Source organism: Pelodiscus sinensis, chromosome 6 (assembly GCF_049634645.1).
Source record: "Pelodiscus sinensis isolate JC-2024 chromosome 6, ASM4963464v1, whole genome shotgun sequence".
Classification (NCBI taxonomy): domain Eukaryota; kingdom Metazoa; phylum Chordata; order Testudines; family Trionychidae; genus Pelodiscus; species Pelodiscus sinensis.
In genome coordinates this window covers 81110507-81127283 of record NC_134716.1, presented here as the reverse complement: position 1 = coordinate 81127283, position 16777 = coordinate 81110507, and the positions used below count along the sequence as shown (strand labels likewise).

General features: G+C 42.6%; 1 protein-coding gene across 5 annotated transcripts in view; it reads left to right on the top strand.

Moving 5' to 3' along the window:
- Positions 1-16777, top strand: part of MSH3 (mutS homolog 3) — a 224647-nt gene that overhangs the window by 101579 nt on the left and 106291 nt on the right. For all 5 annotated transcript variants that reach the window (XM_075932217.1, XM_075932221.1, XM_075932220.1 and 2 more), the window contains 2 exons: positions 10409-10541; positions 13719-13906. In XM_075932217.1, coding sequence (XP_075788332.1) covers positions 10409-10541; positions 13719-13906 — 321 coding nt within the window. The remainder of the gene's footprint in view (positions 1-10408; positions 10542-13718; positions 13907-16777) is intronic.

Below are 16777 nucleotides of genomic sequence, written 5' to 3'. Positions count from 1 at the left end.
AATCTGTTAATTCATGAGCAAAATGTGATTGAATTTTCTTATACCTATAATTCTAGCAGTGATAATAAGGAAGGCTTGCAATGTTTAAAATGTTACGTATCAAGTTATAACTCCATTCAGATTGGTTTGTTTCAAAGCTGTTCAAGTAAATCTGATGTGAATTTATTTGAATCTACCAGAATGGCCAACATCTGATATATTAGGGGGAAAGCCTCTCATGATATGGTAACAGAGCTGACACAAGTGGAGGGTGAATAGTTTGAAACTGACATTCTGATGCTGCATCAAATATGGCCACAAACTTTCTCTCTTTATTCCTCTAAGGAGAGAGAGGGAAGAAATAAAGCTCCCTCTTAGGATTATGGAATACTTTGGGATCTGCTGCTGTTGTGTTTTTTGTATGGGATAAGATCTTTTTCTTGACTGTATATGGGTGATGCGATCTCACTTCTCGGCAGAATGCATAGAGTAATTATTGTCCAGCTTTGTTTGTACAGGATGTGTCAGAAATCACACATGCTGCACAGCCAGTCTCTAGGCAACTTAATAAACACAGCTGGCCTATAGTAGACTGCCTGATTGGTTGGAAGAGTCAGCAGACTGGCCCGTATGCCCAGAAGCAGCAGCCAAGAAGCTGCTCAGAACATTTGCCTATGACTGCAGTAGCCTCTGCTCTTGTTTATTTTAAGCCTTGCTCTGCTCTTGTTTATTTCAAACCTTGCTCCTTCTTTATTTCCCCCTTTGTGCCCTTATCTTGCCGCACTCCAGATAACCTGGTACTGAGCCTTAGCTCTAATCCCTGACGACTTGATCAACTTCTGTTCTTTCCTTTTCACTAGGATCCTAGAGCCAGGGTGTCCAACATGCTAGCTGCTAGCCAAATGTGGCTATTTGGTCTGAATGTTGCTAGTTGGCTTGAATAATGTGGCTATTTGGCCAGTTGAGTGTGGCTTGTTCACTTAGTGAACTACTATGGAGGCTACTGCTTCAAAACTGTTTGGACACCACAGATATCGAGAATACCCTTTAACAGGCCTTTTCTTGTGGAATATCTTTTATAGAATACTAGAACTGGAAGGAATCTTGAGAGGTCATCAAGTCTTTGTCTGTCTGATGACCTTTTCCCCAAGTCCTTCCAAAGCTCCTTTATGACCTTTTACATGCCAGCAACCTGTTTCCTGAAAAGATTCCTCCTTTCTCAAAGTGTTCTCCAGTTCTTAGTGAACCTTCCTCTCTATCCTATTGTCTTATCCATGCACCGAGACTCTGTAGTTCTGCACCTGAAACTGAAAGTGTTTTGGAGAATGCTTCCTTAGAAGTCTTATATGCCTCGAGAGATTAATAACCTGGGCACCCAGCAGGCAATTCACTGTGGGGTTCTCTTTACTATCACAAAGCTGGCTATTTATATTTTTATGAACCTAGAGCCAGTATGTGAGATCTTTCTCACAGGGCACCACCACAAAAGAGACAAGTGGCATTGGACCCCCTAGCTGCAACAAGGCCACCACACATAACACCAGGCCATGGTGACTCTGTTGAGAATAATTATTTCAAGTGTCCTATGGCAGGTTCCCATCCTCTAGGTCTAGGAAGGGGAGGAGATCATACTCCCTCATGTCATTTCTTCCCAGGCCACTGACTCTAGAGCAGATGGCATGGAAGAGGCTGGGAGCAATGGAGAAATAACTGCATACCTAGTTTCTGCTGAAGGAGTCACCATTGTCACCTTGTAGGTCACACCAGCCCTTACCCCAGTGGTCAATGATCTTTTAAAGACATTTCAGGATCTTCTAGCTTGCATTATGAACACCTTGAGTATTGAAACAATGATCAAAGAAAAGACATGGCAAAATTTCTTTGACCGCTTGACTGCTTCAACCCCAGTCAAGATTGCTTGTTCTTAAAATGAGGGCATATAAGAGTGGAACAAAAGGCTCTGGTGAACCGCAGCCACCATCCAGCACTCATCTAAATTGGTGGAAAAATGCTAACAGGTGCCCCTCAGGACATGTGACAGCCGTGTTCTGCATAATGAGACAGGAGTGTGTGTTTTTTCCCCCCCGTGACAGGAAACAGTTCAAGTGTGAAAGTTCAGCATTCCTTATTCCATTAGTCTAGAGCAGGGGTCTCCAAACTTTTCAGCCCGAGGGCCGCATTAACTATCAAACAGCAGTTCGGGGGCCGACTACACACTTGAGGTCCAAATAAAAAAACAATCAAAACATGGATGTTGTTTTTAATTATTTATTTAATATTATTTTATTCAGTTATTATTTAATAACACATTGATACACTACACATGAACACCTGTATTAGTGTGAATGGTGAAATTGTTTCCTGGATGCCAAAATAGCAGACATTTCTGGCTTTAGATTTGATGTCCCTAACATCAACAGTGACCTGAGATTATCATCGGACAAGTTTGTTCTCAAATTGTTCTTCACATATTTCATTCTTGAAAATGTTTGTTCACACAGGTATGTTGTTCCAAAGATTGAAAGGTACCTTGATGCAAAAGTTTTGACATTAGGAAAGTCTTCCTTGGGCAAAAACTGGTAAAAACCCCCCAGTCCTATTTTGAACTTGTCCCTAAGGAGGTCATTTGCTTGCAACTCAATGACTTCCAGCTGCAGTTCATCTGGGCAACTGGCCACATCTGCTTCAAATGGGTTTTGAAACAATCTCACTTCTTCTGCCTTTGAATCCAAGTCAGAAAACCGCTGCTGAAACTGCAGCTGGAGGTCTTTGATGATCTCGCATGCAAATGACGTGGGGAACTCAGCTGTTGCTTCAGCCATGAAGACCTTGCACTGCTGAAAGTGCGTCAAGTTGTTGGCTTGTACTTGTTCCAAAAACAAGACAAGTTTGGATCTGAAGGCCTTTAGGTGGGTGTATAGATCAGAAACTAGATTTTGCTCTCCTTGTAGTTTTAGGTTCAGAAAATTTAAATGACTAGTTATGTCTGCAGCAAAAGCCAATTTCCATACCCACTCTTCATCAGACAGTAATGGCTGTGGCTTGCCTTTACTTTCCAGGAAGTCACCTATTTCCTTTCTTAACTTAAATACTCTGCTCAGAACTTTCTCACAACTTAGCCATCTTACTGCTGTGTAATATGGCAAATCTTGCGATTCTGTGTCTGTATCTTTCAACATGTCTCTGAACTGTCTATGGTTGAGCCCATGTGACCTTATTAAATTCACCATCTTCACCACAGGATTCAGTACACTGCTAATGTCCACATATTTAGCACACAAAGCTTGCTGGTGAATAATACAGTGCAGGAACATTGGTTGTATAATGTTTTTCTCATTACACATCTGCTTCACTTGTCCAACCAAGCCTTTCTTTATGCCACTCATGTTCTTTCCTCCATCAACAGTCAGGCAACTGAGGTTAGTCCAGTCCAAGTTATAATCAGCAAATGTTTTTTTCAACTCATTGAATATATCCTCTCCGGTAACAGTGCCATACATGCTATGTAGGGAAGCCAGCTCTTGTGTTATGTTCATGTCTTCATCCACACCTCTAATGAACACAAGCAGTTGAGAGGTGGAGCAGCTGTCCAGCGATTCATCCATTGCAATTGAAAAATGGCGAAACTTGCTTGCATTTTTCGCTATTTGAGTCACAATGTTTTCACCCATGTCTGCAACACGGCGGGCAATGGTATTCGCACCCAAAGCTACATTTTCAAATTGTTTTGACTTTTCTGGGCAAAGTTCCTCAGCCACTTCCAACAAACATTCCTTCACTACTTCACCATCTGTAAAGGGTTTGCCACTTTTAGCCAGGACGTAGGCAACTTTATAACTGGCCTTAGTTAAGGATTCATTTTCATTTGAGGATTTACTGAACAATGTCCTCTGAGATGTGAGTTGATTTTGTAATTTAGAAAATTTTTCGGCACGGACTTTACCCTTCAACTGTACATATTTCTCCTGATGTTTGCTTTGATGATGACGGCGCAGGTTGTATTCTTTCATCACAGCCACGGTTTCGTTGCAAATCACACACAATGCTTTCTCGCCGGATTTGATGAAGAAGTATTTCAAACTCCATTCTTCTTGAAATTGCCGACACTCATCGTCTATTTTTCTTTTCCTCTTCTCGGCCATCGCTGGGCACTAAAATAAAGTGAATTCAACATGAATAAATAATGAAACTGAAAGTATCTTGCACACAATATCGCTCAAAAAACCTGATTATGCGAACTAATTTTGTCGCAATAATAGCTGCAAATGACCCGAAACAATTTTTAAAAATTCTTATGATTTCTTAAGTTAAACTTACCTGAATATAGTGTGCAAATATATCCACTTATGGTAGAGAGATTGTTGCTTTTAATGTTTCCTCTTCAGAATATTCGCCTGCGAATCCGTTTCTCCCGGAAGGGGGGGGGGGCTTTTCCCCCTGCTCTCCCCTTCCTCTGCACGCTGTCCTCCCCTCCTGCTTGCCACCGCTCACTCCTTCCCCCCCCCCCCCGGGCGGAAGGGGTCACCTTTTTAAAGTTCCCGCCGGGGTTCACGTTCCCCCGCACGTCGCCGGGCGGGCGTTACCACCGCCGCCCATCCTGCCCCCTGATTGGCCGGCTGCCCTGTCAGTCTGGGCGGGGGAACGCCGCCCGTGCTAACCCCCGCCCCCTGCGCCGTTTGCCGCCGCGCGGCCGCTTGTCAGCGGAGCGGCCCGCTTCTCCTGCCCCGGCGCGGCGTGAGTACACGCCGCACACCCCTGACAGGGCCCCCCCCCCCCCCCGCGGCAAGAAGGGCCCATTCGGCGGCGCCCCAGGGACGGTCTCCACGGGCCGGATGAGAGGGCCTCGCGGGCCGCATCCGGCCCGCGGGCCGTAGTGTGGAGACCCCTGGTCTAGAGGAGCGGTTCCCAACTTCTTCTAGATGGGGACCCATTTTGACAATTCAGGAAAACTTGGTGACCCAAGGCAATTCAAAAATGGGGGGATGATGGGGGCAGAGCTACCTGGGGAGACACTTGGCGACCCTTTTGAAATGTAATGGCAACCCATAGGTTGGGAAACCCTGGTCTAAAGGCATCTTACCTTTGGGGAACATAGAACCAACTAGCAGATCACTTCTGCAGGTATTTGTCTTCTCATCATGAGAGTTCTCTCCAACTGGACATCATGAGGGACATCTTTCAATGGTGAGTGTCTCCTTCTATAGACCTGTTGATCACCCTTAATAACAGGAAAAGTTATCAGTTCTGCACTCTGCAATGTCCCTTGCTGATGTGTTCCTGTTGCCATAGACAAAGCACTTGTATTATGCTTTTTCCTTCTATCCTGCTGATTCGTACAGTTCTCATGAAGATCAACCAGGATCAAATCCAGATCATTCTCATAGCCCTGGCATGGACCAGGCTGTCTTTAACTATCCTCTTACACTTGTTGGTAGAGCCACTACTATAGCGTCTAAAGCTCTTCTGAGTCCATGGTCAGCTGGTCCACCTGAATTTCAGCTTTCTTCATATGATAGTATAGAAGCTCCATGGATGAATCCGGAGGATCAAGCTTATTCAGAGCAGATCTTCAAGGTCTTACTGATCAATTGAAAGCCCTCCCCCAGGAACACCTAGTTTGCAGAATGGAAGTGGTTCTCCATCTGGTATTCACAATGGGAAATTGCACCTTTGTAGTCCTCTCTGCAGCTGAAACAAGCTCTCTTCAGTTAAGGTCCATCTTGGCCTTTTATCCCCAGGTCAACAATCAGTTTTGGTTTTTTCACACAAGATGTGATCGGTTTTCTCAAAGGCCTGGAGAGGTATTATCCCCAGATAAGTCCAATTCTGCTCTGGGATCTATACTGTGTCCTTTCAAAATATACTGAACCCCATCTGAGTCACTAGCAACATGCTCATTGCTGCACCTTTCTTGAAAAATTACCCTCTTTTCTGGCCATCATTTCAGCCAGATGAGTGCCAGAGATCTAGACCATCACATCGTAGCCTCCGTATATAGTATTCTTCGGGGACAAAATCTAGTTACGCTCACACCATCATTCCTCCCAAAGGTGGTCTCGTGTCTAACCCACTGCTAAGTTGTAGGATTTGTTGTGTTTCAACATCCAAGACAGATGGCTATCCAGACTTTTTGAAAACCTCCTGTGAAGGAGATTCCACAACTTTCCTGGGCTGTTTTTCTTCCATTGTCCTACTGTTCGTACAGTTAGAGTTTTTCCAGAGATACAATCTGAATTTGCTATGCTGTAGTTGAATGCCAGTGCCCCTGGTTCTATGGCAAGAGAGGACAACTTTTCTCCATCTTTTTATGGCAGCCTTTCAAGTGTCTAAAAATTGGTATCACATCCAACCTTAATTTCCTCTTCCAAACTAAACATATTCCAAACTAAACATAGTTCCTTCAGCCTATGGCTTGAATTCCATTCATTTTTATTGTCTTTGTTGCTAACTTCCGGATCCATTCCAGTTCCTTTCCAGATCCTTTTTAGCAGTGCTGCCAAGCTAGTTATCCCCCATTCTGTATTTGTGCATTTGGGTTTTCTCCCCTTCACCTGAGGAGCCTTTTTTACATTTGTATGGTGGATGCAAATCAGACAGTCAGCTGCAAGGTCTACAAATTGAACTCTCATAATTATCTACCAACAAGGGATGATAATTATTTCAGTGATGTATGTGCGGGTTGTTGATGTGCTTTACAAAGAAAAAAGGTAGGTCCCTTTCCCAAAAAGTTACATTCTCAGTGGACAAGGTGGGTGAAGTATTATCTTTTGCTGGACCAAATTCTGTTGGTAAGAGACAAGTTTTGAGCTTATACAGAGTGTAATACAGGTGCAATACAAAATATTACCTCACCTACCTTTTCTTTCTAATATCCTGGGACCAATTCAGTAACAGCAATACTGCATATAACAGTATGTGTAGAAATTCCTTTTCCTCTGTTCTGGATGATTGTAAAGAAAAAAATACTTTAGTGCTGCTGCATCCTATCACCAGTAAAGCTTATCTATGGAAGATCTAGTCCTGTTTATTCCTGCTTTCATTACAATCGCACACTTCTTTACATTTTATGATTAAGTTTTCATCACTATATATCTTCTTGTGCTCTGAGTTTTCATGGCTCAGCAAAGAGAAGGGACAATAAGGGTTTGTTTTTTGGGAAGAAATCAATGTGGTTTTAGCTGGAAAATGACAGTAAATTGAAGATTGTAGAACTGATTGGCATATTATCGTATTATCCAGGTTTCATGAAAGAATCTTTCTGAATTTTAAGTGCTTTCCAAATGACCTGTACACTGATTTTTGTAATAGCCACTGTTTACTTATGCATGACTCTTTGGGAGAATGTATGGTCATGAGGATATGTTGTCTGTCATGAACTTGACTGTCATGCTTACATATACTACAGCGATAAAGACAGATATGAAGAAACTGGATTCACAGAAATAATGCCAGTCTTCTCTTTTGGTGTATTTCTCCCTTTAGCCTTCACATTTGTTGTGGGCTATTCTCTCGCTCTCTTGCTCTTGCTTGCTCTCTCTCACTAGCTATCTGGAAAACAAAACAACTTTTCCTGTGGAACAACAGAGTAATATTAGCACATCACTCTGGCGTCTCACAGGCTCCCTTCCCTGGACACTGTTTAGGGACTTGCTCCAGGGCTGCTTGCTTGGGCCACTGTTGTTTTTGGCGCTGCTGGGCCAGCAGGCTCAAGGGAAGTGCCAGGTGCAGGGAGAGGTTCCCAGTGTCCCAGCGCTCCATTCTCCACCGCACACTGAGTGGCTGCGTCCTCACCCCAATGCTGAGCCGCTCCGTTGAGACCCAAGCCCAGCCCCCAGACTGCCTCCATTCCTCCCAGCCATGCACGGGACTGCAGCAGCGAGTGGCACATGTGCAAGGCAGGTGAGGAGGCACCTGGCAGCACTGACCTGAGTGGTCTGGGCCCCCTTTGCTTGGTGCTGCAGCCCCTCGCCCTTCCTCCTTCTTTGGATGACTGGAGCACTGGCACTGGCTTCCCACTGTGGGGTGGAGGAGAGAAATCCCTGAACCTCACTGGGTTTGGGGGATGAAGCCCTGAGCTTTGCAGCAGGGGAAGCAGGAGGAAGAGAAAGCCCCGAGTCTGCCCTTCTCTCCCCACACAGCAAGGCAGGAGGGAGAGAAAGCCCCCACTCTTGCTGTGTTGGGGGGAGCACTCCCCCTACTAGGCTGGGGAAACAGCAGCGTGCTGTCTGAAGCCTTTTCCTGTGCTCTCATTGGCCAGATCCCACCTAATGGGAGCAGTGGAAGACCAAGCCTGGGATCCATGTGGGGCCTGAAGACAAGTGCCCCCACCCCCTCATGCCCAGACCCTGCACCCCCAGTCCTTCACTCAATCCCCTACTAAGACCCTGCCCCAACCTACTCCTGCCCCCCTCCACCCGGCCAGACACTCTTCCCCCCAGACAGCTCCTGCCCCCTCTCTCCGGTCAGACGCCCTGCTCCCAGATCACTCTTGCCCCCTAGCTTCCACCCAGACCTTGCACCCTTAGCCTCTCCTACACCCCACCTCCTGGCCAGTTCCTATCTCACTTACTGGCAGCCCTGACCTACACACTGAACCCCTCATTTTTGGTTCCCCCACATAGCCTAGAGGGCCCACAAAATCCACTAACACTGGAATTAATCTGGCCTGAGGCCTTGAACCTCAGTCCTTTCCCCACCTTACCCTGGGGATGGAGCACCAGGGAAGTTTCAGTTGGCTGGCCACATCATTGAGGGTTGGGAGGTTTTGAAGGGGCTTTTTTCCCCTTCTTTCTTGTGTAGTCCCCAACTGACTTTTCTGTAGGCTCCCAACCCAAAAAAGGGTTCCCACCTTTGCTATTAATAAATACAATGTTGAAATCTTTTTTTTAACTTAATATTTTACTTACATTAAAAATGAAGCCTGTCCAACAAGCCCCCAATTGGAGCTCAACCCATACCTGGCTGCAGCATCTTGTCCCCAGTCCTGATCCTGATCCAGGTCCACAGAAAGGGCTAGTGATGGTCCCCCTCCTGCTATGGCACAGGTAGGAGGAGAGGCTATGATCCAGCTGTGGCGGATAGCCCCATAGTTCAAAAATATTAATATTAATTGGAACCTAGGCGTTGGATTACACCAGTAGTCTCTCTGATCTAGGTGATATGGAGAAAGGTACAAGAAACTACAGCCCCATTAGTTAGGCTCATACCATGAAACATATTGGTTTACATCCATACTTTAAAAAAAAACCCCTCAGATTTATTCTGTTAGTTGTAATTGTGGAAGACTGGTTGAGGTCACCCCTAAAGATGAGATGCTACTAAGTGTTAAACACCAATAAACTAAAACATGTTAGCTAGCATGTTTTGTTTTGTTTTGTTTTTGAAGACCTGTATCTTGCTCCATACAGACTTGCATGCAAATTAGGTGAAATGTTCAGAATCCTGGCAAGTTGTCAGTGTGCCTGCCATGTGCCACTGATACAGATATGTGCCACTGATACAGATATGTGTATTGTGGGTCACTCATTTGGAAATGTGGATAAGGTTGGTGGATAAGGTTAGCTAATAAGATATATAACGCACATGTGGAGAATAGTTGGGGATATGGGAAAAGAGCTGGAAACTGAAACTTTCCTTACTTTCCAGAGTTTCTTTTTTTTTTAACTAAGCATCTAGAAACATTTTAAAGGGAATTATAATCTCAATAATTAGTGTTCATTAAATTTATTTTTCCTGAGAATGTCCTTATTGTTTGTGCACACCATTTTCAATCCCTTAAAACTCAAGAAAATGAATAGTTTGTCTGTAACTTCTGAGACGTGTATCTCTTCATTACTACTTCAGAGAGCACAACTTTTGAAGGTTGTGTTGGAGGAACGTAGAACTTTTATGGAAAGTCTCAAATGTGGTTTTTCAGTAGTCGGGGAGGATTACAAGCTATTATCCAGTTTGAGTAGTACCATATTTGAGCCTTCATTGAACTAATAAGATAAACTGATAAAATCTAGGTGGTATGCAGGTGCATATTTTAGGTTTTGGTAAAGTTATAAACCCTACCACCATAGTCTATGGAACTTGGCATGGTTGTAAGTGTGCTAGCTGGTGCACTTCAAATTAGAACACAAAGAATCCAGTCGGGACCACTGTACATTCTGCTCTTTGTTTCTTCAGTGTAGTCAAAACAGTAAAGGCCCTACAACGGTGGCAACTTTACCCCCTGGAGCTCTGAGAAAATTATTTCAAGAATGCGTTTGAGGTTTTTGATAATTTTAATCATGCTCAAATATAAACAATGTCTTAACATTTAATATTACTTTATATATGATAGCATGGGTTTAACCATAGTCCAAAATGTTGGACAGCCATGTTCCCTTCTTTAAAGAAGTTGAAATTTTAGTTACAGATCTCATGATTTGTTGTTGTTTTCCAGTGACATAAATGCCCGACTTGATGCTGTGTCTGAAATTCTCCTGTCGGAATCCAGTGTGTTTGGTGAAATTCAAAATCACCTGTGTAAGATGCCAGACATAGAGAGAGGACTCTGTAGTATTTATCACAAAAAGGTAAATAGTTATCTAACAAATCTGTCTAGGAAACAAAGAGTTGGCACTGTGTGTCAGCATGCTTAAATGTGCTTTCATACTTTTTATAGGAAATACTTAAACATATTTATTTCAATTTACTTTTTCTTAACTTTAGTTAAAGTTAAATTTTACTTAATAAGAGGGTAGAAGATGAAATCACAAACATTTTTTTTCTTGCAGTAGAGTCCAAGTTTAACACCAATAGGGCCAATAATATATTGTTTTAAGTTTGAGAAAAAAAAAGCCATAGCAGTATTAGATGACAATTCAAAATTTTGTTCTTATAACTGATGCAAAATATATAGATCTCTGTAGTCACATAATATCTATTGGGTCTCTTAGCAGATGAGGAATCCTATAGATTGGTATGCATTCAGTTGTTCCCTAAAGCAGCACATTTAAATTGTGTATTTTTATCTAAAAATATCTTCAAAAAGAGCTCATCTAGACTATGCAGAAGATTCAAAAGATTCTGCAGGAATTTGTATATCTCCTTCCGATATCACTTTCGAAAGCATTGCTTCAAAAGTTGGAAGCCTAGCTTTCGAAAGTGAAAGTAGTTGGGATGTGGCTTTTTCGGCACCCCTCCCTTTTTCAAAAAACTGTGTAAACCTAATTTTTTGAGGAAGAGAGGCTTTTCAAAAAAAGGGTTGGGGTTGCCAAAAAAGCTGCGTCCCGACTACTTTCACTTTCGAAAGCTCTGCTGAATATCCCGCAGAATTTGCATATCCTCTTTCGAATCTTCTGCATAGTCTAGACATAGCCCAAGTGAAAATAACTTTGCTGTAGTTAACTGTTACTGTTTGCAGTTTAATGTTAATGTGCATAAATTCTGTAATTTATAAACTTATTTGAACATTTTAATAAAAATTACTTTTAATGAGACACTGCTGATTCTTAGTTGAAGCAGATTAATGTGCTAATATCATGTATGCTGTACCTTATGTTCTTTTATTTCCTGTTATATTTAATACGTTGGTAATTCATTTTGGATAAAAATAGGTGTGCAGAGGGATAGCAAAACTATCATTTCAGTAGATGGTGTTTGCTGCTGGTCCTGCCCCCCCCATCCCTCACCCTCCTCTGCTGTCCTGGCTCCTGTCCTTCTCACTCCCCTCAGCCCTTTGGGGACCTGCCCCCCCTCCCCATTCTGTTTGACCCTTGCACCCACCCTTCTCTTCCCCCGTGCCTCCTCTTCCTCTAGCCCCACTCTGATCATCTGTAGCTATCCCTCCTCATCACCTCTCCTAACACCTCTTTCTACTCACCTGCCCTGCCTCTGTCCTCTGGTGGCTGTCCCCCCACTCCATGTGTCTGCCTTTTTGCTTAACCTCCACAATACTCCTGGCACCTGCACCTTCCCTTACCCCTGCATCCTTCTGGTGCCTCCCCTTTCCCTCACTATCCCTGCCCTCCTTGCCCTCTTTCTCCCTAGTGCCCACCCCCTTAGCACTCTCTGTCCCAGTTCCCCATATGCCCTCACACATGACTTGCTCCATCCCTTGCCTTCCTCATATCCATCCCTCCTTTCAACCCCTCTTTTCCCGGCACCCACTCCTCCCCTTTCGCTTCCCCCCCTCTTGCCCTCATTGGTCCTCCCCTTTCCTCTTCCAGCATCTCCCTGTCCCTTCCCTTCTCGCACCGCCCACTGACACCTTCTCCCCTCTCCCCCGCCTTTTCCTCATTGTTTCCTCTTGATCCCCTGGCATTTATCTCTCCTCTACCCTGCTGCTTGGAGCCTGCCCCTTTCTTCTCCTGCCCTAGCCCCCTAGTCTCCCCTCAGCACAAGCCCCTTCCTCAATCTACTGTTGACGGTGGCTGTGAACAGCAAATCTTCGTGACCCTCTTTCAGGGTTTGCTGAAAACAGTTTGGCTGGTAGTGTACTTCTTTAATGCTATTCAAGAAACAGCACTAAACATTGCACATCAATATGGTGTCTTGCATACTTTCTGCTCATCAGCAATTGCCAGCTATGAGTTATTGTTCTCATGTTGAAAGGATTTCTAGTTAATACTCGAGGTGGTTCAAAGTTAGTTTTAAAATATTACTGGTTAAAGCTGAGAGGATCTTTAAGAGATTTTTATCTCTGCCATACTTACTTCATGTGAATTATGATTTTTTTTGTACTTTTCTCAAAGCTTCTCATTTATAATAAAGATGAGTGTTACCTTTGATTTTAAAAAAAATCTGGTGAGATTTAATTTCTCTTCAGTGTTACATTTACATTTCCGTTCCAATTTGTAATCTAAATGATCCAGTTTTTCAAAGGTGTCAAATTTAACTGTCGGTTTTCAGCGCTTGCTAAAATAAAACCTGAGTATGCCATGATGTGAGTAAGTAAATAAAGGGCATTTTCATTATCTCTCAGAAACTGTTCACCTATTCCCTTTATGAGGTTTCTAGCAATAAAATAGCCCCTAAAAGTTCAATTCTTCAAAGATACTAATCATAACGGAGTCACATGCGGGACAGTGTGTGACCAGGCAGGAATCTAGATTCATAGATTCGAAGCCAGAAGGGATCACTATGACCATTTAGTCTGTCCCCCTATGTAGCAGAGCCCTTAAAACTTCCCCAGAATAATTCCTAGAGCAGAACTTTTAGGGAAAAAATCTCCAATTTGAATTTAAAAATTCAGTGCCAGAGAATCCACCATGATCACTGATAAGTTGTTCCAGCCTCATGATCAGTAACTTGCACATTTGCAGCCTGAATTTGTCTAGCTTTAATTTCCAGATGTTGAATCATGTTCTGCAAGTTGGACCTCCGTGGTCCAGAATCCCTGGGACCTGAACAGGACAGACCAGGGAGTTTTGCTGGACCAGGGGACATCAATACTCCCCTGCTGGCTGCTGACTCCTCTTCTTGGGACTCCCTGCCCTACTTCCCCTGCCAGTACTTCCCAGCCCCATCATCTCCACTGCCAGGCCTCACTGCCAGCGCCCATTTTAAGTCAGTTCCTTGGCACTACTGTAATAAGTTACTAATAAATACGTTAATCATCCGGTTTATCTTTTGAATATCAGATTATCAAATAGTATTTTAATACTTAAAAATTAACTATGTAGTTTGTCTAATTTAAATAGGTTGTAATATGGGAATCGTGGAACATATAATGTTGTAACAATTTAAACTAAAACGTATTACACTTTCAGTGTTCAACTCAAGAGTTCTTCTTGATAGTCAGCACGCTCTCTCGCTTGGAGACAGAACTCCAAATTTTGGTCCCAGCTATACGTTCCCAAGTGAAAGCTCCTTTACTACAGATTGCCCTCTTGGAAATTCCTGAGCTCCTCTGCCCAGTGAAACATTACTTAAAGATACTTAATGAAGAAGCAGCCAAGTAAGTAATAAAAACTGTTTGCATGCCTTGTAAGTCTTTAATAAATTTACTTGATGAATTAATTTTATACATTGGTTAATCTACGTCATTTATGTAATACATAAATACAAAATGTATATTATAGATGACATAGATAGGCTTATTTATATTTAAGGTTGCCTGACACTTTCCATTGAAAGTCCACGATTTTGGTTGCTTATAATTTTGCCAAACTTAAACCATTCAGGCTACGTATGCAATGTTGTAACTGTGTAGCTCTCAGGATATTAGATACAAGAAGGGTGAGGTAATCTCTTTCAGTGGGCCGACTGTCACTGAAGCTACAGCTATACTGCAGTGCTATTTTGGGATACCGGAGTAACCCGAAATAGCGATCCCATGTCTTCACAGCAAGCCTGTTGTTTCAAAATATAATGGGCTCGCTATTCCGATGTCCCTGTAAACCTCATTCCATGAGGAGTAAGGAACATTTAGGAATAGCAGAGGTTATTTTGAAATTTGGCGCTGTGTAGACAGCACCAAAATACAAAATAAGCTATTTTGAAATAAGATTGAAATAAGATACACAATTTACGTAGCTCAAATTGTGAATCTTATTTCAAACTATGGTGCAGTGTAGTCACACTGAGTTGTGACACTCAGGGTGTAAGACGGAACTGATTGACATAGATGTGAGCCACTTACGCTAAACAATCTGTTCCATCTTGTATTGAGCTGTGACATGCCTAGTGTATTTTCCAGATCTGTTGGTGAGCTCAAAAGCTTGTGTGTCTCACCAACAGATGCTATCATCTCTTCTGCCTTTCAGGCTGAAATTTTCCATGTTGGATGAATATTTCAGTCTCATTATTTTTTGAAAGTTTCACCGAGAATTGTTCAGCTGTTTCTGAGAATGAGGATGGAAGAAGAGTGCATTGTTTGCCCATGTAAGAAAAAAATTCTTAAAGCCATTTTGCAGAGAAGTTTCATATATTGGGAAAGGGACATTATATTTGACAGGAGATGTGGTGAGGGGTTGCTGTGGAGTCAAGAAGTAGCTGTTTCCCGTCCATGTGAAAATTCATCCAAATAATATCAGGTTATGAGCCTTTTCTTAGTTCACAAGTGTTTAATAGCAACTTTTTTGAGCATGGCAGCATTAACATTTCTGAAAATACTGCCTGTGTTAATCATGCTCTTTCCCCTCACAGCTCCAGTGTTGACTGAATGTTTAAGCATCAGCCCCACAAACAATAGAACGCACTCCTGCTTAGGACTGCAGGGGCTCAGCAGGACCTTCCCTGCAATTACTCCTCTTGGTTTCCAGAAGCACTGTTATGTCAGGCACAGGAACTGAGAGAAGGAAGACAGTCTCTTTTGTGTTCCCAATGCTCTCCCTTTGCTCTCCTCAGTAGTTTTGAGAGCTTGACTTTGAAGCCTTTATATTCTTTCAGTGTAGATTTTTGTGTGTAATATTTATAGAACAGACATTACGAGCCCAGAACTGTGTCTCCTCCAAGCGTTGTGTCTAGTTCTTCCACAACTTCCTGTATATCCTTGGGCAAATTTCACTGAACTTTTCTGCAATGGTTCCATATCTGCAAAAGACTAACCTCATAGGGGTGTTAGAGGTTTAGTTTGTCAAGTGCTTTGAGATCCTTTGATGAAAGGTACTATATAAATATTTACACCATATTTGGGCTGCATAGTAATACAGTAAATCCTTTGGTTCAAACAAAATAAGCTGCCCTGAAATTAATTTTATTTATTTTCCACCTTCTGTCTCTTGACCTTCTCCTCATGCTTTGCCTTCTAATCTGTCTTTAACAGGATTACATTTCATATTCTAAATCTCTGAGCACTTTTAAAATACATGTTTATTTTAAAATAATTGACAGAAAAATGTTTTCATCTGTCTCCACAGCAGGGATTGAAAAGTTAACTGAGCCAGCATCTAGGACTGCCAATATTTGCTCTTGGACTAGTGACAGATTTAAGGGTTATTAGAGAATTAAAAGGTTAGAAACACTTGCTGTGTCCTATTGGATAGAGGGGATTATAGGTTTCCTGTTGATATACAGCATTCAGTTAAAGCTTTGGCAGGGTGTGAGATAGAAGACCTCATCATTATAATACCTGATCTTTGGAAAAGCTCTACTATAGCTACATCTTAAAAGTTTTAAAAATATTAGTCACTATGTACTGCACATGGTATCTAAGAGAGCTTGATATTGTAGATTAGTGGTCACCAACCAGTAGATCAGGATCTACTGGTAATCTTGAAGCCTCTGACAGGTGATCCTGACTAGTTTGGCTGGGAGACTATCAAGTACCAGCACTTCAGCTGCCCTTTCCCCACACTTCCCTGTTGCTCCTGCCCAGAGCCTCAGAGCTACCCCTTTGGAGCCTCCTGCTTGTTGTGAAGGGTGGGTGAGACAGAGGCAGGAAGGCGCCGAGTCCCCATCTTCACAGAGTGAGAAGGGCATAGCCTCGGTGAAGGGGTGGTACAGGGACAGGGTCTTAGAGAAGGTGCAGGGCAGAGTTATTGTGGTTTGAGAGAGATCCTGGGCTAACTTATTCAAAAAATGATCTTGTGCTTAAAAAGATTGGAGACCACTGTTGTAGATAGAGTAATACAAAAATAGTTCTAAGGAAAATGCTAGCCTATTTTTTCATTTGTTTAAAAGAGTATAAATAGAAAATATCATCACCATAATGCAAATTGTTTATTTGAATTTGTTTGTGTTTACCAGGAGAACTCACTCTTGGCTTTGTTATACATTTTAACTAGTGCAGGAGTTTCATACTTGTGTCAGTAAAAATATGTATTTTATCCCATTTCATCATGTATTTTGTATATCTATAGATATTCTATAAGTGATGTTGGTTTTG